At 46.6% G+C, this 17,067-nt stretch overlaps 1 protein-coding gene across 5 annotated transcripts in view; it reads left to right on the top strand.

Annotated features, from left to right (window-relative positions):
• Ube2f (ubiquitin conjugating enzyme E2 F (putative)) overlaps window positions 1-15,033 on the top strand; it is a 56,198-nt gene extending 41,165 nt beyond the window's left edge. For 4 of the 5 annotated variants that reach the window (XM_041649718.1, XM_041649716.1, XM_041649717.1 and 1 more), the window contains 2 exons: window positions 2,546-2,608; window positions 5,892-6,468. In XM_041649718.1, coding sequence (XP_041505652.1) covers window positions 2,546-2,608; window positions 5,892-5,942 — 114 coding nt within the window. In that variant the 3' untranslated portion in view covers window positions 5,943-6,468. Of the gene's footprint in view, window positions 1-2,545; window positions 2,609-5,891; window positions 6,469-13,876 lie in introns of those variants that run through there. The other variant, XR_005974143.1, reaches the window with a different exon arrangement.
• The last annotated feature ends 2,034 nt before the right edge of the window (window positions 15,034-17,067 follow it).

Raw genomic sequence — 17,067 nt, 5'->3', positions numbered from 1 at the left:
AGTATGTTATTAGCCACCTCTCCCTTTTCTTGGTTTTCTGGGTGCTGGTTTGAAACACAAGTTTAAAATCTATGGAAGCTTCTAAGCTACCCATCCTTTCCATTTTATGACCAGATTTTACACTGTAATGCAGGAACTTAGGGGCCTTTAAGAGTGATATATTTGGAGATTTTCTGCCTTCTGGAGCATATCTGCGCCTCTTCCTCCTTGTCATCTATGACATAGCATGTTTGTCTTTAATCATCAACTAAAGGAACTTCCACTAACCTGTGAGGCCCTGCCCTATGTTGCGGAGTTTCTGGGAGCCAGTGTTTTAAAGGCATTTCAGGTTCCCCTGTCTCCCTGTGAATACGCTATTTGGAGGTCAGGCCTGGATTCCAGCGCTCAGTTTTCCCTGCGTGCTCAATCATTGAAGTTGGCCTTGGCGTCTTAGGTGACATAACAGTGTTTGTAATCCCAGAGCCTTAGCCTAATTATTCTCTCCAGAAGTTGAGTTTCACTGCGTTTTTAAAAGGATTTATTTATCTTCATGTGTTTGGCCTGTATCTTGTCTGTGCAGTGCGTGTGTGTCATGTGTCCACAGAGACCAAAAGAGGGTGTTGAATCCCATGGGGCTGTTACAGCTGGATAGCCACTGTGTGGGTGCTGGAAATCAAACCAGGTTTTCTGAAAGAGCAGCTGGTGCTTCTCTTCAGCCCCTCCCTCTGGGCTTCACTGTCTGTTGACCCTTCATGTTTTCAGTTTGACTGTGAGCCAGTGAGGACATGAGCTAAGCAGGCCTTCCTCTGTCACATTTGCTCAGCCCGGACAGAGCTGTTCTGGAGTCTATCTTGTCTGCCCAGTTGTGAGTGTGTGTGTGTGTGTGTGTGTGTGTGTGTGTTGTGTGTTGGTTGTTTTGACTAGCAATTGTTTAGGGAATTAATGGGCAGAAGTACATTGAATTTGAGGCTTTTTGTTTGTTTTTAACATGTTTTTGTCTTAATTTATGAAATAGCAGGTTTTATTATAATCTTTGTTTTGGGATGAGGTCTCACTCTGAAGGCCTTGACCCAACTATGTCACCCAGGCAAACCACGAACTCATGTCGATCCTCCTGCTTCAACTTCCTGTGTCCTGGAATTAGCATGTGCCACATACCCCACTTGATAGATTCATAGTCATAGCTCTGTTTTATCCTAGAGAGGAACGCTGTACTGCAGGTAATATTTCTGCAATAAGCCATTTTCAGTGCTCTTTGAAAAGCAGTGACTCAATGGGCTGATTTTCAAGAAGATTGAGTGTTCTTTGAGAGGTGGAAAGAGTCTGTGCTCCCCTCAGTTTGTGGGTACCAGATATTGTTCCCATTGGATTTTTGAGTGATTACCTTTGAAAGAATGTCAGAAAAATAAGAATATTAGTCAAGGTCAGAAGAAAAACTGTATACTCTGAGTGAGGAGATACCGCAGACATTAAATTAGGAGAGAGAAAGAAACTAATGCTTTTTAAAGGAAATGGAGAAGGGTGTGGTGGTGTTAGTTCCAGCATTTGGGATACAGAGGCAGATGGATCTCCTGAGTTTGAGGCCAGCCTCATCTATATAGTGAATTGAGGCTAGTGCTGCAGAGATACTATCTCCAAAAGAAAATAAAGAAATGAAGAGCCAGTGGCATGGCTTAGCAGATGGAGGCGCCAGTCCAATGACCCGAGTTAAATCCCACAGTTGTCCTCTAAACACTTGTGCGTGCAGCATAACACTGTCACATACATGATAATAATAAGAATGTGAACAGTGAAGCTGGAGAGGTAGCTGAAACAATAACATGCTTGCCGTACAAGCATGATGGCCTGAGTTCAGTTCACAGAGCTGATGTGGAAAAGCTGGGCATAGTGCTGGAGATATGGAGATAGGATCGCTGGAGGTTGCTGGCCAGCTTAGCCTAATTAGTGAGTTCCAGGAACCAGTAAAAAACCCTATCTGAGAAAAAACAAGGCTCCCTAAGGAGTGACATTGACCCCTGGCCTCTAGATATACCTATTACCCACCTGTACCCCTACACTCAGGAACTATCACACAAATAATGACATTCTATTGAAGAACCCCATTGTTAAGAATGGTTATTCAAGGCCAGAGAAATGATTTGGTGGTTAAAAATACTGGCTGATCTTCCGGAAGACCCAGCTCACAGCTTCCTATAAACTAGTTCCAGGGGATCTGGTGTCGTCTTCTGGCTTCCATAAGTATGTGCACTCATGTGTGCACACACAAACACACACACACAGGAAAACACTCGGAATGGTTGTCCATCACCAGTTATCAGAAAGCATCAGATTAATGTGATTGCTGTCTTCTCCAGTACCTCAGAATGGCATAGTCTGTGTAAACATACTCTTGACATTTTCTCAACTGCCATTCACCATTTTGAAAATCGCCCGCCCTTGACACTGTGCTGTGAGGGATTTTGAGTGCTTGGGGCGGGGCGCTGTCTAGGTTGCTGTACCATTCACTGCCGGACAGTGGGAAAGCAAATTCTTCCCCACACTCATTGTGAGTTGCTCTCTTTTTAAGGATCTCTTGAATTTTGATGATCCACTGAATATTGAAGCAGCAGAGCATCATTTACGAGACAAGGTGAGCTGGCAAACGGGCTGCTTCTAGGTAGACTCATAGGTAAAAGGAGCCTCTGCATTGGGTAAGTGAGAACTTAAGTGGTGGGTGTGGGGTAGCCATTTAAAGCATCTGTGTCTCAGTCAATGTGTGGTTTGATCATAGCAAAAGTGGCTTTTATTTACAGGTAAAATCATAATAATATTTCCGTGTGAGTAATATAGCAGGCACATTACCTCATTAGCAGTAAGGTAGAGCTGGGGTATAACTCTGTGGTAGAGCACTCACTGTTGCAAGACTCACTGTTGAGGAACATGGAAGGAAGGATGGGTCACATCAGGCCACCTGCCTCTTTCCACACCCTTTGCTGAGATCTTGTGTGTTTGCTTTTACCCAAAATAATGGACTCTAGTCCATTCCACTTAATCTTCAGTTTTTTTTTGTTTTTGATCAGATCAAAAGCTCCTTCCTGGGCTGTTTTCCCCACAGGATGTTTCCCTGCTGTAAACTGCATGTCAGTAAACACAACTACATCTTAAATATACTGGATTTGGTTTAGTCCTACAGCCGGATCGCTGGATCCTTGATTTGAATAGTGGGCTGGCTTTTAGGCTCATTAGGGCACAAGTCCATGCCTGATAGGTTGATGCACTTCACTGCACGCTGCTCTGGAAGGCTACTTTTGCCCTCTGCTTTTAAACTTCTTTGTAGATCAGGTGTGACAGTGTGATTACTTAGTTCCTCTGAATAGTTTGCTTTTATTTTTGAGCCACTTCATAGAAGATGGTTTGTATTTTGATTTTTTTTTTCTGATGTGTCTGCTGAGGGCCTGACTCTGGCTAGTCATTTGCACATCAGGGACAGAGCTTTTTCTGTACATTGAACACTTTCTGTCTTGCCTACTTCAGATGGGTATGAAGTGCTTGTGATTTAAAAAAAAAAAAAGCCCCCTGAGAAGCCAGCGTAAGTGTACCAAGCTGATAGAGTTGCCATCATGCACTTGTGACTGTACTGTGGGGCCTATGTGTGGGTCCATGACAGAGCACTGCTAGACAAAGGGATTCCTACAAAGGACCAGCAGCAGTCCTGTGTAACCTGAGTAGGAATGTAGAGAAGTGTCTAGTGTGATCTGGTTGAAGTGACTCAAGTTGTTTGGCTTCAGTAAGCAGCAAAGAGGCTTGCCTGTTTAATTGTTTGAGATAGGGTCTCACTCTGTAGCCCTGGCTGGCCTAGAGCTCTCTATGTAAATCACTGCCTCTTGAGTCCTGGAACTAAAGGCGTGCGCCACCACACATGATTGAGATTTGTTTGTAAATTCATTTTGCATTGCTAGGGGTTGAACCTGGGGCCTTGTGCATTCAAGCCAAATATTTCTAAAACCCCATCTCCTTTTCTCAGAAATGAGGTCTTGCCAGGGTAGCCCTAAAACCTGTTCTTGGGATACACTTCCAGACTTGCTGAGACTAGACAGATTTGCTGCCACACCTGGCTAGGAACACTCTCTGATCCTTTAGTGACCTGTGTGGCTATTGACCATGTGTCCTGTATTACCTCCTCCAACTGGGTATACTTACTTAAATTAGTCATGGGGCTACACTCTTGGGCTCCAGCATCCATGGCCTTCATTTAAAGTCTTGTGTTCTTAAAAATGAAAGAGGAAGTTAGAGGCAACAGGAACTGCAGTAGGAAGCCTCCTGTGGACCTGGCACTGGGTTTGCCCAGAAATGAACAGAACAAAAGGAGTCAAGGTGGAAGAGAAATCTTTTGTCCTCAGTTAACATTCTAAGGTAGTTTCTGGTAAGCGCCAGCATTGCTCAGCTCTGGAAACTAGAAGTGATCTCGAAGGCATTTTGAAGTTTCTGCACAACCTTCCGCAAACTCCTGTATCTCAAGTGAATGGCCAGTGTGGCATACAACCGTGTGCACAGATGTGGAGAGGCAGCAGCAGAGTCACCTATAGTCAGGTCGCCACTTAGACTGGAAGCAAGTCTCTGACCTCCTCATAGTGTTCAAACTGAGAAAAGGTTTTGAAACTTTTGGCCTTAAGAATAAGCAGGAGCTGGCTAGGGTGGGGCCCTATTGCAGAGAGGCTGTTATAGGTAGGCACACTTTTAAGAGAGCACAGCAGCCTCTCAGGATGTACCAGGTCTTTGCCTTTATCCTGCTCATTTCTGTGAAGAACAAACAGGGGAACCCTCCATGCTTCAGGCCTTAGAAAACAAAGCTTATAGCTGTGCAGTGGGGACAGTAGTGACCTATAGCTAAGGTGTTAGAGGAAGCTGTTTGAGAGCTTCAGCCCCATGGGAATTGACTGCTAACCTTGAAGAGAACAGACTAGGGAAAACCTAGGGCACTGGCCCAGATCTCAGAAGGCTTTTCCACTCAGACTGTGCTGGGTGAGTCCTAGAGACTCTGCTGTGTTTTATCATCTCGGGAGCCCCAGTGTGCATTGTCTTTGATGTGAGAGGATGGTAAGCTCTGTGGCCCATTGCCTTTCTCCGGGTATGGTGGGTGCAGGTAGGGTGGGACCCCTCCTCCATGGTCCATTGGCCACTGGGCCATGGGGGCAAAGGGAGCAGAAGTGGCAAGCATGGCCTTGTCTAGCTTGTGAATACAACAGAAATAGCCCTTCAGGAGATTAAACTTCAGTGAACCAAAGTATAGGGGATATATAGAATTGGGGTGGTAGCTGGGGAATTGCTTAATTTACGTAAACCAGTACACTCCTGTCGTAAAGCTCCGTATACAAATCTTTGGAAGCATGGTCCTAGTGTTGTGTTCCTAGCACAATGTCTGATTGCCTTATCAGCAGCAGGGGGTAGCTTCAGGGAATTGTGTCCAGGGTCATACTAGGGTCGGGCATCTGGGCCTAGTAGCAATCTCCAGATGAGGTCAGGTAGAGAACAGGGCTCCTTCTGCCAGGGGAAGGGAGTTGTCCATGTTTCTGAGCTTACTCAGAGTTGCCAGGCCAGGGTAGACTTCAGCTTCCGACCATCAGGGCCTCCCAGCAAAAGAGCAGCCGTGTAGAAGAGTGTTGGCATTGGGACCATGAACATGCTTTTTCAGACTTGATGTTCCTGTTGGCACGAGTGAGGGTGTGGGATGAGATGCCCTCAGGTTCTCCACTGCTCTGACTTGTGCTGTGCCCCTCCCCGCCGCACACTGCACTGTCCCCTGCACAGTTCGTACTAGGGTTATGGAGAGATGGCACCGTTGGTGACATGAAGCCAGGCTTCTCCATAGAGTCCTTCACTTCAAGGAGACTTTGCTCTCTTACTCTTCTCTGCTTTATCTTCTCCCCCTGCAGGAAGATTTCCGGGACAAAGTGGATGAATACATCAAACGCTATGCCAGATGATAAGAGGGGAGATTGCAGTGCTGAGGACTTTGTCACAGTTGTCTCTGATGTGAAACAGCTAGAGGTAGCCCTCCTCCCCATCCTCATACTCCCTGTCAGCCCCTTGGGCTTGTCCCAGTCTTGCGACCTTGTCCTGAAGAAGACCATCCTCCTGACTACACAATACAGCAAGAAAGTGTCTGGGCTTCGAGAGCGTTGTCCGCTTCCCTTAACATGTTTCCTGAAACTCTGTCTAGGCTGTGGGATTCCTCCGAAGTTGTAATGAACTCACCATTGAGGATAGCACTTGCTTCCCTTACCCCCAACAAAATCGGTGTCCTGCACACGTGATGTAATGACATGTTTGGTGTGACTGGCAGATTGGCAATAAGAAACCCGCTATAAACTGTGATTGGATGCACATTCTCTTAGCTTCTTCCACGAATGTTGGCCCTGCCTAGATGTGAAGCTTCCCGGAATGCATAGTCATTCACTGTAGATCTTACTGAAATGCGTATTTTATTTAATGTAAGTATATTTTGGAACAGATTTGTAATTTGTACAATTTGATGCTTTAATTATTTTTTTCTATTCTCAATTAGTTTGTATTTTCATTGTATAGAGCAGACACAAAGATACTGGGTCAAGCAACTCTTGAAGAGAAATACAAAGGGACCGTGAAAGGCACATTACTCAGTTTCTCCAGATGTAGCAGGAATCCAGCTGCTGGGTATCAGCTCTTCCTTCGGCTCCGCATGTGGCAAGGATGTTTTGGAGACTTAGTACCTAGAGCTCGATGATCCAAACCAAAGGCAGGGAATCTTCTCTCATATGCTACCCAGACACAGCAGGCTGAGCTCCCTAAGAAGGGTGGTGGCTGACTCTGCAGTTGTCATAGCATGAGCCAGGGCTTCTTTAACAGAGCTCTGTCTTTGCTTTCCAGCAAGAGGAAGTATCTGGGGAATGAGCTCAGTCTCTGGTGCTGCCAGGCCTGCACTGTGGCTTCCTTCTGACTTGCCAGTGGTTCCAAGCCCTCATAGGGGAGTCTCACGGGCCTTGGCAGGCTTAGCAGCAGCAGTTACCATACTTCCTCAGGGTAGAGCCCTTGAGGGTCGGACCTGTCGAGAGAGGCTAGTAGACTTATTCTAGTTTTTTTAGACACTTAAACTAGTGAGATCTAATGCAGAATAAATGCATGTCTGGTTTTATTCACTGCCTGCCTAGTGTTCGCACTCAAGTGCCAGTCTTCCTGCCTGTCATCCTCTGGGTTTGGTGACCTTTGCAAGGTCAGTCTTGCTTCCCACTTGGTATCAGAAATTGGGTCAGTTAGCCACAAGGGGTGACCTCATCTGACAGGCCACAAACCTAAATGAACAGAGCAGGAAGGATGGGGCCCAACAGAGTGAATGGTGGTACCCCAGTGATCCAGGACTTGCTCAGGTGCCCCAGCATTCTCCTCTCAGAGCCTGGGGGAGTGCTGAGACAACCCTCTGCCAGTGTTGGTGTTACTGGGTACTCAGCAGCCAGATACTAATGCCACCATACACTCGTCAGCACTCTCGGTGCCCAGTGATCCTGGTGCCTGATTGACAGTGCTAGCATCAATGATAGGACTCCTCACAGGAGTGCTTCAGTGAAGAAATGACACTAGTCCCTGTCAGTCAGATGCGAGACCAGCCTGCCTCAGGCTGCGCTGAGACTGGTGCTAACCTCAGGGCATTATACAGTAGCATTTTATTAGAGGTCAGATAATTTGTGACTTGACATTTCCAGATAGCCAATACCCTCTCATTCTGTTAAGTGGAAATCCCTTAGAAATAGTTCTAGAACCCTTCACCTCACTCCTCCCAGTGAGCAGTAGCTTGTGCCTGACCTCCAGGCTGGTAGCTTCTTGATCTCCCCACCCAGGCCAAAGCAGCATTCTAACAGTCCTTGGGACCCCAACAAACTGAAATTTTAGTTCTGCTAAAGAAGTGTGATTCCCCAAGCTTGTGAAGAGGCCAGGTCTCAATGGAAAACTGGTAGGAGTGGTCTGGCCTGGGGAAGGAAGGAAAGCTCTTGGGCAGCTTGAACACACTATCAACCTCTGCCTCCTGGGTCATGGCTCTGCTTGGGAGACTGCTGCTCAGACTTTAGTCTAAGTCGTGTGTTCTCAAGAGCTCAGAGAATGAAGCACCTTCAGAAGGAGGGTCGCATCTCTGATTATTTCTTAAACACCCCACCCCAGCAGGTCACTTCCTTTTACAGTCTTTCTAAGGAGCTGAGGCAGAGTCCAGGTCTTGGCTGTACACCGCTTTGCCTCTTTTCCTCCCAGTCTCCTGCTCTTGCTCATTTGTTTGCTTTCTGTTAGTTTTGTGTGGCCCAAGCCTTCACCCCAGTCTCCTCCATTCTAGGATGATGTGCACAACACTCAACTCATCTTGGTGTTTCTACCCACTGTTCAGGGAGTATGGGAGCGGGGTCTTCCGATGTGGGTGACCTCCCTTTTTGTTATGTTCAAGTACTGAGAACCTTACAGCCACCCTGTATTCCTACTCAACAGGCAGCAAGGTATGCACCTGAAAAGCAGTCAGCGCTGTAGAGCAGCTCTGTGGACTGACTGCCTTCCAGCCTACTCCACTCACTTCTGTGAGTGCACTGCGCTGAAAGCTCTCGGAGCAACCTAAAGCCACCCTGGATTTCCTCCCCCTCCCCCTGGCAACTCTGACGGGTTGTGATTTGCTTAACCTTTAGTTGAATCGCTTTATTCTTTCCTAAACCTAAAATCTCCAAGATTCCTGTGGACAGAACAGTCAGGGTTTTGTTTGTTTGTTTATTTATTTATTTTAAGTATTATGAGTGTTGTGTCCGCACGGACTCCTGCTTGCCAGAAGAAGGAATCAGATCCCATTATAAACAGTTGTGAACCACCATGAGTTTTGGGAAGAGCAGCCATCAGTGCTCTTAACCACTGCGGCATCCGTCCTGACATCAGGGTTTTTGCTGACAACCCAGCAATAAATTTTTATTGTAAAAATACCACTAATGGGCCGGGCTGTGGTGGCGCACGCCTTTAATCCCAGCACTCGGGAGGTAGAGGCAGGCGGATCTCTGTGAGTTCGAGGCCAGCCTGGTCTACAAGAGCTAGTTCCAGGACAGGCTTCAAAACCACAGAGAAACCCTATCTCGAAAAACCAAAAAAAAAAAAAAAAAAAAAAAAAAAAAAAAAAAAAACACTAATGTAATGGGCTGACAATACAGTTCAGTGGCAAAGGTGCTGTGCACAAGCCTGGTGACCTGAGTTTGATCCTCAGAACCCATGTCAAAATGGAAAGAGAATGACTCGAGTTTTCCTCTGAGCTCCACATGCTCACACTCCTCAATAACAACGTAAGGTAAAACAATAGAAGGCTATCCACCAGCAACCATGGTCTGTAGTAGGCACTTTTTCATTGTCTGTCCCAGAGGTGATTTTCACCTTCACCTACTTAAAAATACCCCATCTAAGAAAGATCCCAGATTGCTACAGATCCACTGTTCTCAACGTGCTTAATAAAATCTTAGAGTATGGTTACATGGCTAGGAATACTTTTGCCAAAGAATTTGAAAGATAAAGCCTGTGACCCCCTCTTCCTTCCTATGACCTGTATCACACACTAGACAGCACATGGGCTGATGCTGAGGTCACACTGCCTGTCCGTGAATCACAGTTTTAAGTACATGGTGGAGGCCTTGTCGAGAATGTTTGTACATGTTGAGTGGCATAAAGACTTCTCTCAAATCTCAGCTTTGGACTCATTTGCTCTCATTTTCAAATTTCCTGAGGCCGCCAGAGTTTCCCCAAAAATTTTCCTAGGCTTCCAGCAGAACTGTGGTGAACAGGGTTTCTTGCGCAGCCTTTGACAGGATCACCTGCCAGGCAGGCATCCACACGGAAAAGAGAGGAGCTAAGACGGCTTAGGTTAAGCAGTGGGCTCTGGATGTGTCTGTGTTGTGTTTCTCCACACTGCGTCTTTAGTGGCCTCCTCTTGTTTTTGTTGCGCTTTCTAGCCACTCCTCACAGGTGATTAGGTATCAAGCCAGCCATTTGTGTTAGCAAACATTTCTCTTTAGAGAAGAAAAGCCTGGTTCTAATAAACCCATGTCCTACCTTCCTTCACTATGGGAACTGAGGGTCCATGTTGGGCAGAGCTGTGGTGAACATGAGGGCAGAGCTGTGGTGAACATGAACAGCCTTTGCCCATTCCAGAAGCTTTCCCTCATACTAGTGTCTAAAAAGATAGGGCCATGTCCTGGGAGGACTGGTAAGGAGTTCTCGAACTTGGGACATAGGCCAAGGTCCAGTGATTCCATAGATCCTGTTGCCCTCAATATGGGTGTCAGACTGGTAATGGTGGTGTATTGGTAGATTAAAAGAAGCAGCCTGAAGTTCATGCCGTGGCAAAACCCTGGGTACTGAAGCAGTCTTCCCACATTGTTTTCACCCGTAGAAAGGGTTGTAAGACATCCTTGGCCACCTCACAGCTTCCCGAGTCCTTCAAAATAAGTCCCCCTATACCCGGCATGCAGAGCCCACTATGCCACCCTTACCAGAAATCGCCATTTAGGGCCCTGGCCTCAAAATCGTACCTTCATGTCCTGAGATGACACTAGTCTAGTTAGTCGAGTCTCAGCTTTCCTCTCTTGGGGTCTGTCCAGATTCAGTTCACATGTTCTTAAGTGCTCTGACGTCTTCCATGAAGATAGGCACTTGTGAGGACCCCTCTCTTTCTCTGTCGTCAGGAAACACAAGGTAGGAATGCCACTTAACCGTATATGATTGTCCCTCTGGGAGCTGCTGAGCACCTGGAGCCTCATCTTGGCCATTTGCAGTAACCTGGCGGGTTATAGTGTGACTCTTCTCTGTTGAGCAAAGTAAAGAATACGGAGTGTGTACCAGAGGCAGTCGCCCCAGGAACTGTCCAGAAGCTGGGTCCTCTGGCCAACCAGGCAATGACTGGCAGGTTATGCCACCAGCCAGGGAGCTGTCTGGTCTGTACAGTTTGCTTTGCCTGAGTGAGGAGCCTAGGAAGAGAACAATAAAATCTTAGCCAGACGCTCAGACTTGGCTATCGGTATGAATAGAAGTGACGTGTAGGACTGAAAACATTCAAACGTCCCAACCCCCAGTAAATAGCATGTTAACTCAGACTAAAAATGTAGGGGAAAACTAGGCTAACGTGAAAGGCAATGGAGGAAGCAAGCCAGAATGAGAACCCATATGGTAAAGGTAGGACCGGTGACATGGAGACAGTGAGACCCTGGAACATGCAGCAGACAACACAGGCCCTCAGGATGAGGGTTGCAGAGAAAGCTGGAAAAGAAGATTAGATGGACTGATTGACCAAGCTGGGTGTATACCTGGCCATGACACAAATTGCCAGACAAGTGTGACAGTGCCCTTAAGTGAGACCCAGCAGGTTCTGACTCATGACAGCCATAGCTTCTCTGCTTGTAAGGGAACTGAATCTTTGGTTCTACAACTCAGAATAGAGCCTACCCAGAGGGTCATTTGACCTTAACAGTTCCTGCCACACCTGTCCCTGAGATCGCTGAAGCTGGCAAAGAACCAGCCAGGAAGAGCAGAGAATGCGCCACTGGGGTTCCCACAGGCCCAGGAAAAGGCCGTGTTTCCATGAACTGTTGGAGGAGGGAAACCTTGCCATGCAGCATACTGGGCAGAGGTTAGGGGCTGGTACCTGCTCAGCAATGGGGAAATAAATCTAAAGGCTATGTTGGTCAAGATGGCTGGGCAGTTGAAGGCACATGCCAAGCCTGGTGACCCCTCGGGACTCAGTATGGGAGGAGGGAATCATTTGTTAAGTGCTCCAGGTGGACCTGCAAGCAAGTGCTCAGACGTCAGAGTTGAAAAAACACCCAGAATAAAGCTTCTAAATGTAGCGCTGGAACATCCATACCATGCCACCATAAGCCACCAAGCCTGCTGACATACTAGGCACCAGGCTGGCTACAATGCTATCCTGGAAAAGGAATTTACTACTGTCTTAAACGGCAGTCTCTAACTCGGGCACTGCTGGAGAGGGGTGGAGAGGAGTCTTCCAGATGACTTCCCAGCCAGGCATAGCTCTTGCTTTCCCTCATGTAAACCAAAGTTGCTCTTCCAGGAGAGACAGACCAGGTCTCCAGCACTAGCACAGCACCAGACTTCAGATCCCAGTTTCCGAATATAACGTGTCCAAGAGCCTCAGAAGCCATCTGTCAGAGTTAAGGTTTCCATTGTGGTGAAGAGACACCATGACCACGGGAATTCTTAAAACATTTAATTGGGGTGGCTTGCTTACAGTTTCAGAGGTTCAGTTTGACTTCATGACGGTGGGGAGCATTGTGCCATGCAGGCAGACATGGTGTTGGGAGAATAGCTGAGAGTCCTACCTCTTACAGGCAACAGGAAGTCAACTGCCACAAACTGCAGTATCCTGATCACAGGAAACCTCGAAACCCAGTCCTACAGTGACACACTTTCTCCAACAATGCTGTGCTCCACCAAAGCCAGACCTAATAGTATTATTCCCTGTAAAGGTTATGGGCGCTAATTACATTCAAACTACCACATTCCATACCCATAAGCTTGAACAATATGATGCAGAATGCATTTAGTCCAACTTTAAAGATCCTCATAGTCTATCACAATCTCAAAAATGTTTTAAAAGTTCAGTCTCTTCTGAAATTCATACAATCTCTTAACTAGTACCCTCTAAAATAATCTCATGCTTCAATACTTAGTTGATTGGATATATATATCACCATTTCAAAACATAGGGAAGGGAACATTATGAGGAAATAAATGGACCAAAAACCAGTTGGGCAAACTCCAAATTCTTCATCTCTGTGTCAGCTGTCAAAATGGTCTTCAAATCTCAAATTCTGTTCTGCTTTGTTGACTGCAACATACTTCTTTCTTCTGGATGGTTCCACTCCTTTAGCAGCTTTCAGCAGGTACCCATGACTCTTGTCTTCTCTAACGTCTTTTGTTCTCCAAGGCAATCCAGACTTCAACTTCAAAACTTCACACAATGGCCTCTCTAGTAGGCCTTCATTCAGGACTCCACTGATACACGCTTGGCTTCAATGGCTTTCTTTAGGTGTGGAAGCCAATCCCACAACCTGTTTCTCCTATTAACTCTAAAGCCAGAACTACATGGCCAAAGATGCTAAGTTCTCTGCTTGCTAGGGCTGGAACATGGCCTCCTCATTCAAATACATCTTCACCAGCTTTCTGTCTTTCACTAGCTAAGCTTGGCTGTCCTGAAACTTGCTCTGTAAACCAGGCTGGCCTCAAATTTAGAGATCCACACCTGGCTCTAAGCTTTTCTTTAGATCCTTTTCAGAAGTTGGGAATTTAGCTTCTGGGATAGTGCCCTGAAGTCACCTCTCTATCCATTTCTTAATCCAGTTATCTTCTTGAACACAGGATTTAGTTCCATTTCACTTTCTGGTGCTCCCTGCTTGGCTTCCTCCTTTTCATTATAAATCTTCATTAGAGTCCATACTAGGCTGTTTGAAGATATCTTCTGCCAATGGAATTAATTGTGAACTTTTCAGTTTAGCCTCAGGCAGATTCTTCACCAAAATATCACAGGAACGATCTCTAGGCAATATACTAAAATTCTCTGAAACCTCTTGAGTGAGCCCCTGACAGTTCAAATAACTCTTAGCACATCTGCTTCCATGTTTTTCCTAGTATGCCCCATGTAAAAGGCCTTAAAGCATTCCACTTCTTTCATAACCCAAAGTCCAAATTCCTCCAAGCAAACACATGGTCAGGCCTATCACAGCAATACCTGACTCCTGGTACCAACTGATGTCACAGTAAGGTTTTTGTTGCTGTAAAGAGAGCCCCATGACCATGGCAACTGTTACGAGAACATTTAATTGGGGTGGTGCCTTACTTACACTTTTCATTATTGTCATGACAGGGAGCATTGTGCCATGCAGGTGGATGTGGTGCTGGAGTAGCTGAGAGTCAACAGGAGGGTGATGATACACTTGGCAGTATCCTCAACATAAGAAACCTCAAAGGCCTGCCCAGCAGTGGCACACTTCCTCCAACAAGGCCATCCATACCCACGCCAATAAAGCCATACCTCCTAATGGTGCCACTCCTAATGAGATTATGGGGCCAGTCAGTTACATCCAGAATACCACGTTCCACTCCCTGACCCCAATAAGCTTGTAACAATATACTGCGAAGCCTGGGAGCGGATGGGCATTGCCTATAGAGTACCCCAATTTGAATGACGGCTGGTTTCAGAAACCATACAGGCCGGAAGAAAGATGCATGGTATTAAAGGCTGAAAGGCGCACGTGGCAAAAATCTGGTTTCTGGAAACAAAGTGAAAAGTCAGCTTGAGTCTTCAAATGCTGTAGAACAAAGAATCACTGCCCTATTTGTAAAGGTTGACTAAAACCTTCAATATGGGTGCAGTGGGGCATGCCTTTAATCCTAGCACTTAGAAGACAGCCAGGTGGATCTCTGCAAATCCAAGGCCAGTCAGGGCTATGTAATGAGACTCAAAAATTATGTAAAACCAAAGTTCTAAAATGGAAGGATGGGGCCTTTAGAAGTCATAGATGGTGGTTAAATAGAAATCGCCCATCTGATGCTCAAGCATAGTGATGCTGAAAGTCAGCAGTGAGGAACAGGAGTCATCAGAGAGGACAGAGACTGAATACTGTAATACTATAAATACTTGCAAATACTCAAGTATTGTTAAATTTTAATTAAAAATGGGGGTGGGGTGTAGCACTTAACCTAGCACGTGTGAGGTCCTGGGATTATGTCTAGTACTCCCACCCCTTGTGCCCCCCAAATGGCAAAGAAACTAAATTCAGGTAAGATTCCCTCCGTTCATCAAAAATGGGTAAAATGATGCTAGGGAACTGGAAAGAGATTAGTCAGTAGCTAAGGACACGAAGTGCTCTTCTGGGAGACCCAGGTTCCATTCCTAGCACTCGTGGGTGATTCGCAAGCACATGTAACTCCAGCTTCAGGGGATGCCAAGCCCTTCTCTGGAATCCACGGACAACTGTACTCATGTACATACACGTGTAATTTAAAAATAAATGTTTTTAACGTTGGTACTAGTGAACTTAATTCACATGTGTGTGTGTGTGTCATAATACCCACAGCAGCCACTGACAGCTGCACAGGAAGATACACTGACAGCCCCAGCAGATGTGACCACAGCTGCAGCTGCATGCTACCACATCTGGCTGATGGCAGTACGCACCTGAAAGGGTGCTCAACATCACTCGTTGGCAAAGCACTTCCGAGACCATTCTCCATGAACGTAACAGAACTGGCAAAAGGAAAAAGGAGAGGCAACGGCTTTGGCCAACCTGAGGATCCCCCAGACTTCAGTGAGAGCAGAGGTGTGGCATCTTTCACTAGACTAGCCCACACCACAGTATTGTTAGAAACATGCAGCCAGAGTGGGCAGAACACGGTGGGTGCTCTTTGAAGCTTACCTTCCCAAATCTTCCATCCCCGTGATGAGTCCATGTGCATGGTTTGAATCAGAGTTCAGGAAGGACAGCGGTGCTTTCCCTGTGTTGCAAAACACGTGACTGGCCAATATACAAAACACCAAGAAAAAAATGGCTGAAAGACACTTAAGGAAATGTTCAACATCCTTAGTCATCAGAGAAATGCAAATCAAAACAACTCTGAGATTCCATCTTACACCTGTAAGAATGGCCAAGATCAAAAACACTGATGACAACTTATGCTGGAGAGGTTGTAGGGGAAAAGGGAACACTTTTGCATTGCTGGTGGGAGTGCAAGCTGGTACAGCCCCTTTGGATGTCAGTGTGGCGATTTCTCAGAAAATTAGGAAACAACCTTCCTCAAGACCCAATAATACCACTTTTGGGTACATATCCAAAGGATGCTCAATCGTGCCACAAGGACATGTGCTCAACTATGTTCATAGCAGCTTTGTTTGTCATAGCCAGAACCTGGAAACAACCTAAATGCCCCTCGACCGAAGAGAGGATACGAAAAATGTGGTACATTTACACAATGGAGTACTACGACATCTTGAATTTTGCAGGAAAATGGATGGAGCTAGAAAACATCATTTTGAGTGAGGTAACCCAGACACAGACACAGAAAGACAATTATCACATGTACTCACTCATAGGTGGGTTTTAAACATAAAGCTAAGAAAGCCAGCCTACAAACCACAATCCCCGAGAATTTAGACAACAATGCGGACACTAAGAGAGACTTACATAGATCTAATCTACATGGGAAGTAGAAAGTAGAAAAAGACAAGATCTGAGTAAATTGGGAGCATGGGGACATTGAGGGAGGATTGAAGGAGGAGGGGAGAGGCAGGGAGAGGAGCAGAGAAAAATCTAGAGCTCAATAAATATCAATAAAAATGTATAAAAAATTGTGTTTGTCTGCATGTATGCAAGTTCACCATGTGCGTACCCAGTGGCTGTAAGGGTCAAAAGAGGATCAGATCCTCTGGAATTGGAATTACATAGATCGTTTGAACTGTCTTGTGGGTTTGGGAACTGAACCTGGTTCCTCTGCCTTAATCTTCTTCCAGAATTTTAATACCTCCCACTCCTACATCCCATCCCCCCCATATCCCCCCCCACCCCCCCACCCCCACCCCCCGGTTAGCTAATGGCTTTCTAATTTCGCTCAATCAAATCATCCGGGCAGGCGGACCTGGGGAATCCATGTCTAGCGGGCATTTAGGTCCACATGCACTGGCCGCCAAACCCTCTAGGCGCACAGTTTCGTCTCCTGCGGAGCCCCTCTTTGCTCCGCGCATTCTTGTGCTTTTTGTTCCACCAATTTTGCGGCGACAGGTGAAGCTACAGGTTCTCCTAGCATTGGCTGACAGCTCAGGAAAGGTGGGCTCTCGAGACGCGGTACGAGGCCAGTAGCAGCCTATCCGAACCCCACATCCCGAGTGTCGCGCGCTTTGTGGAGGCCGGTTAGTCGTACTGGCTGCGGGGCGGCCACACAACTGTCCCCAGCTCCGCCTCACGGCCACCTGGCCCAACACAGCCAATCAGCCACTCAGGGGCGGAGGCCCCGTGCGACTCGCGGATTGGCCGGAGTGAGGCGCGCAGCCAATGCTGATAC

The sequence above is a fragment of the Microtus oregoni genome, unplaced genomic scaffold (assembly GCF_018167655.1).
Source record: "Microtus oregoni isolate MIOR12 unplaced genomic scaffold, Mior012 000004F_ref0000308, whole genome shotgun sequence".
NCBI lineage: Eukaryota > Metazoa > Chordata > Mammalia > Rodentia > Cricetidae > Microtus > Microtus oregoni.
Note: the sequence above shows the minus strand (reverse complement) of the source record. Positions and strands in the feature narration are given on the sequence as shown.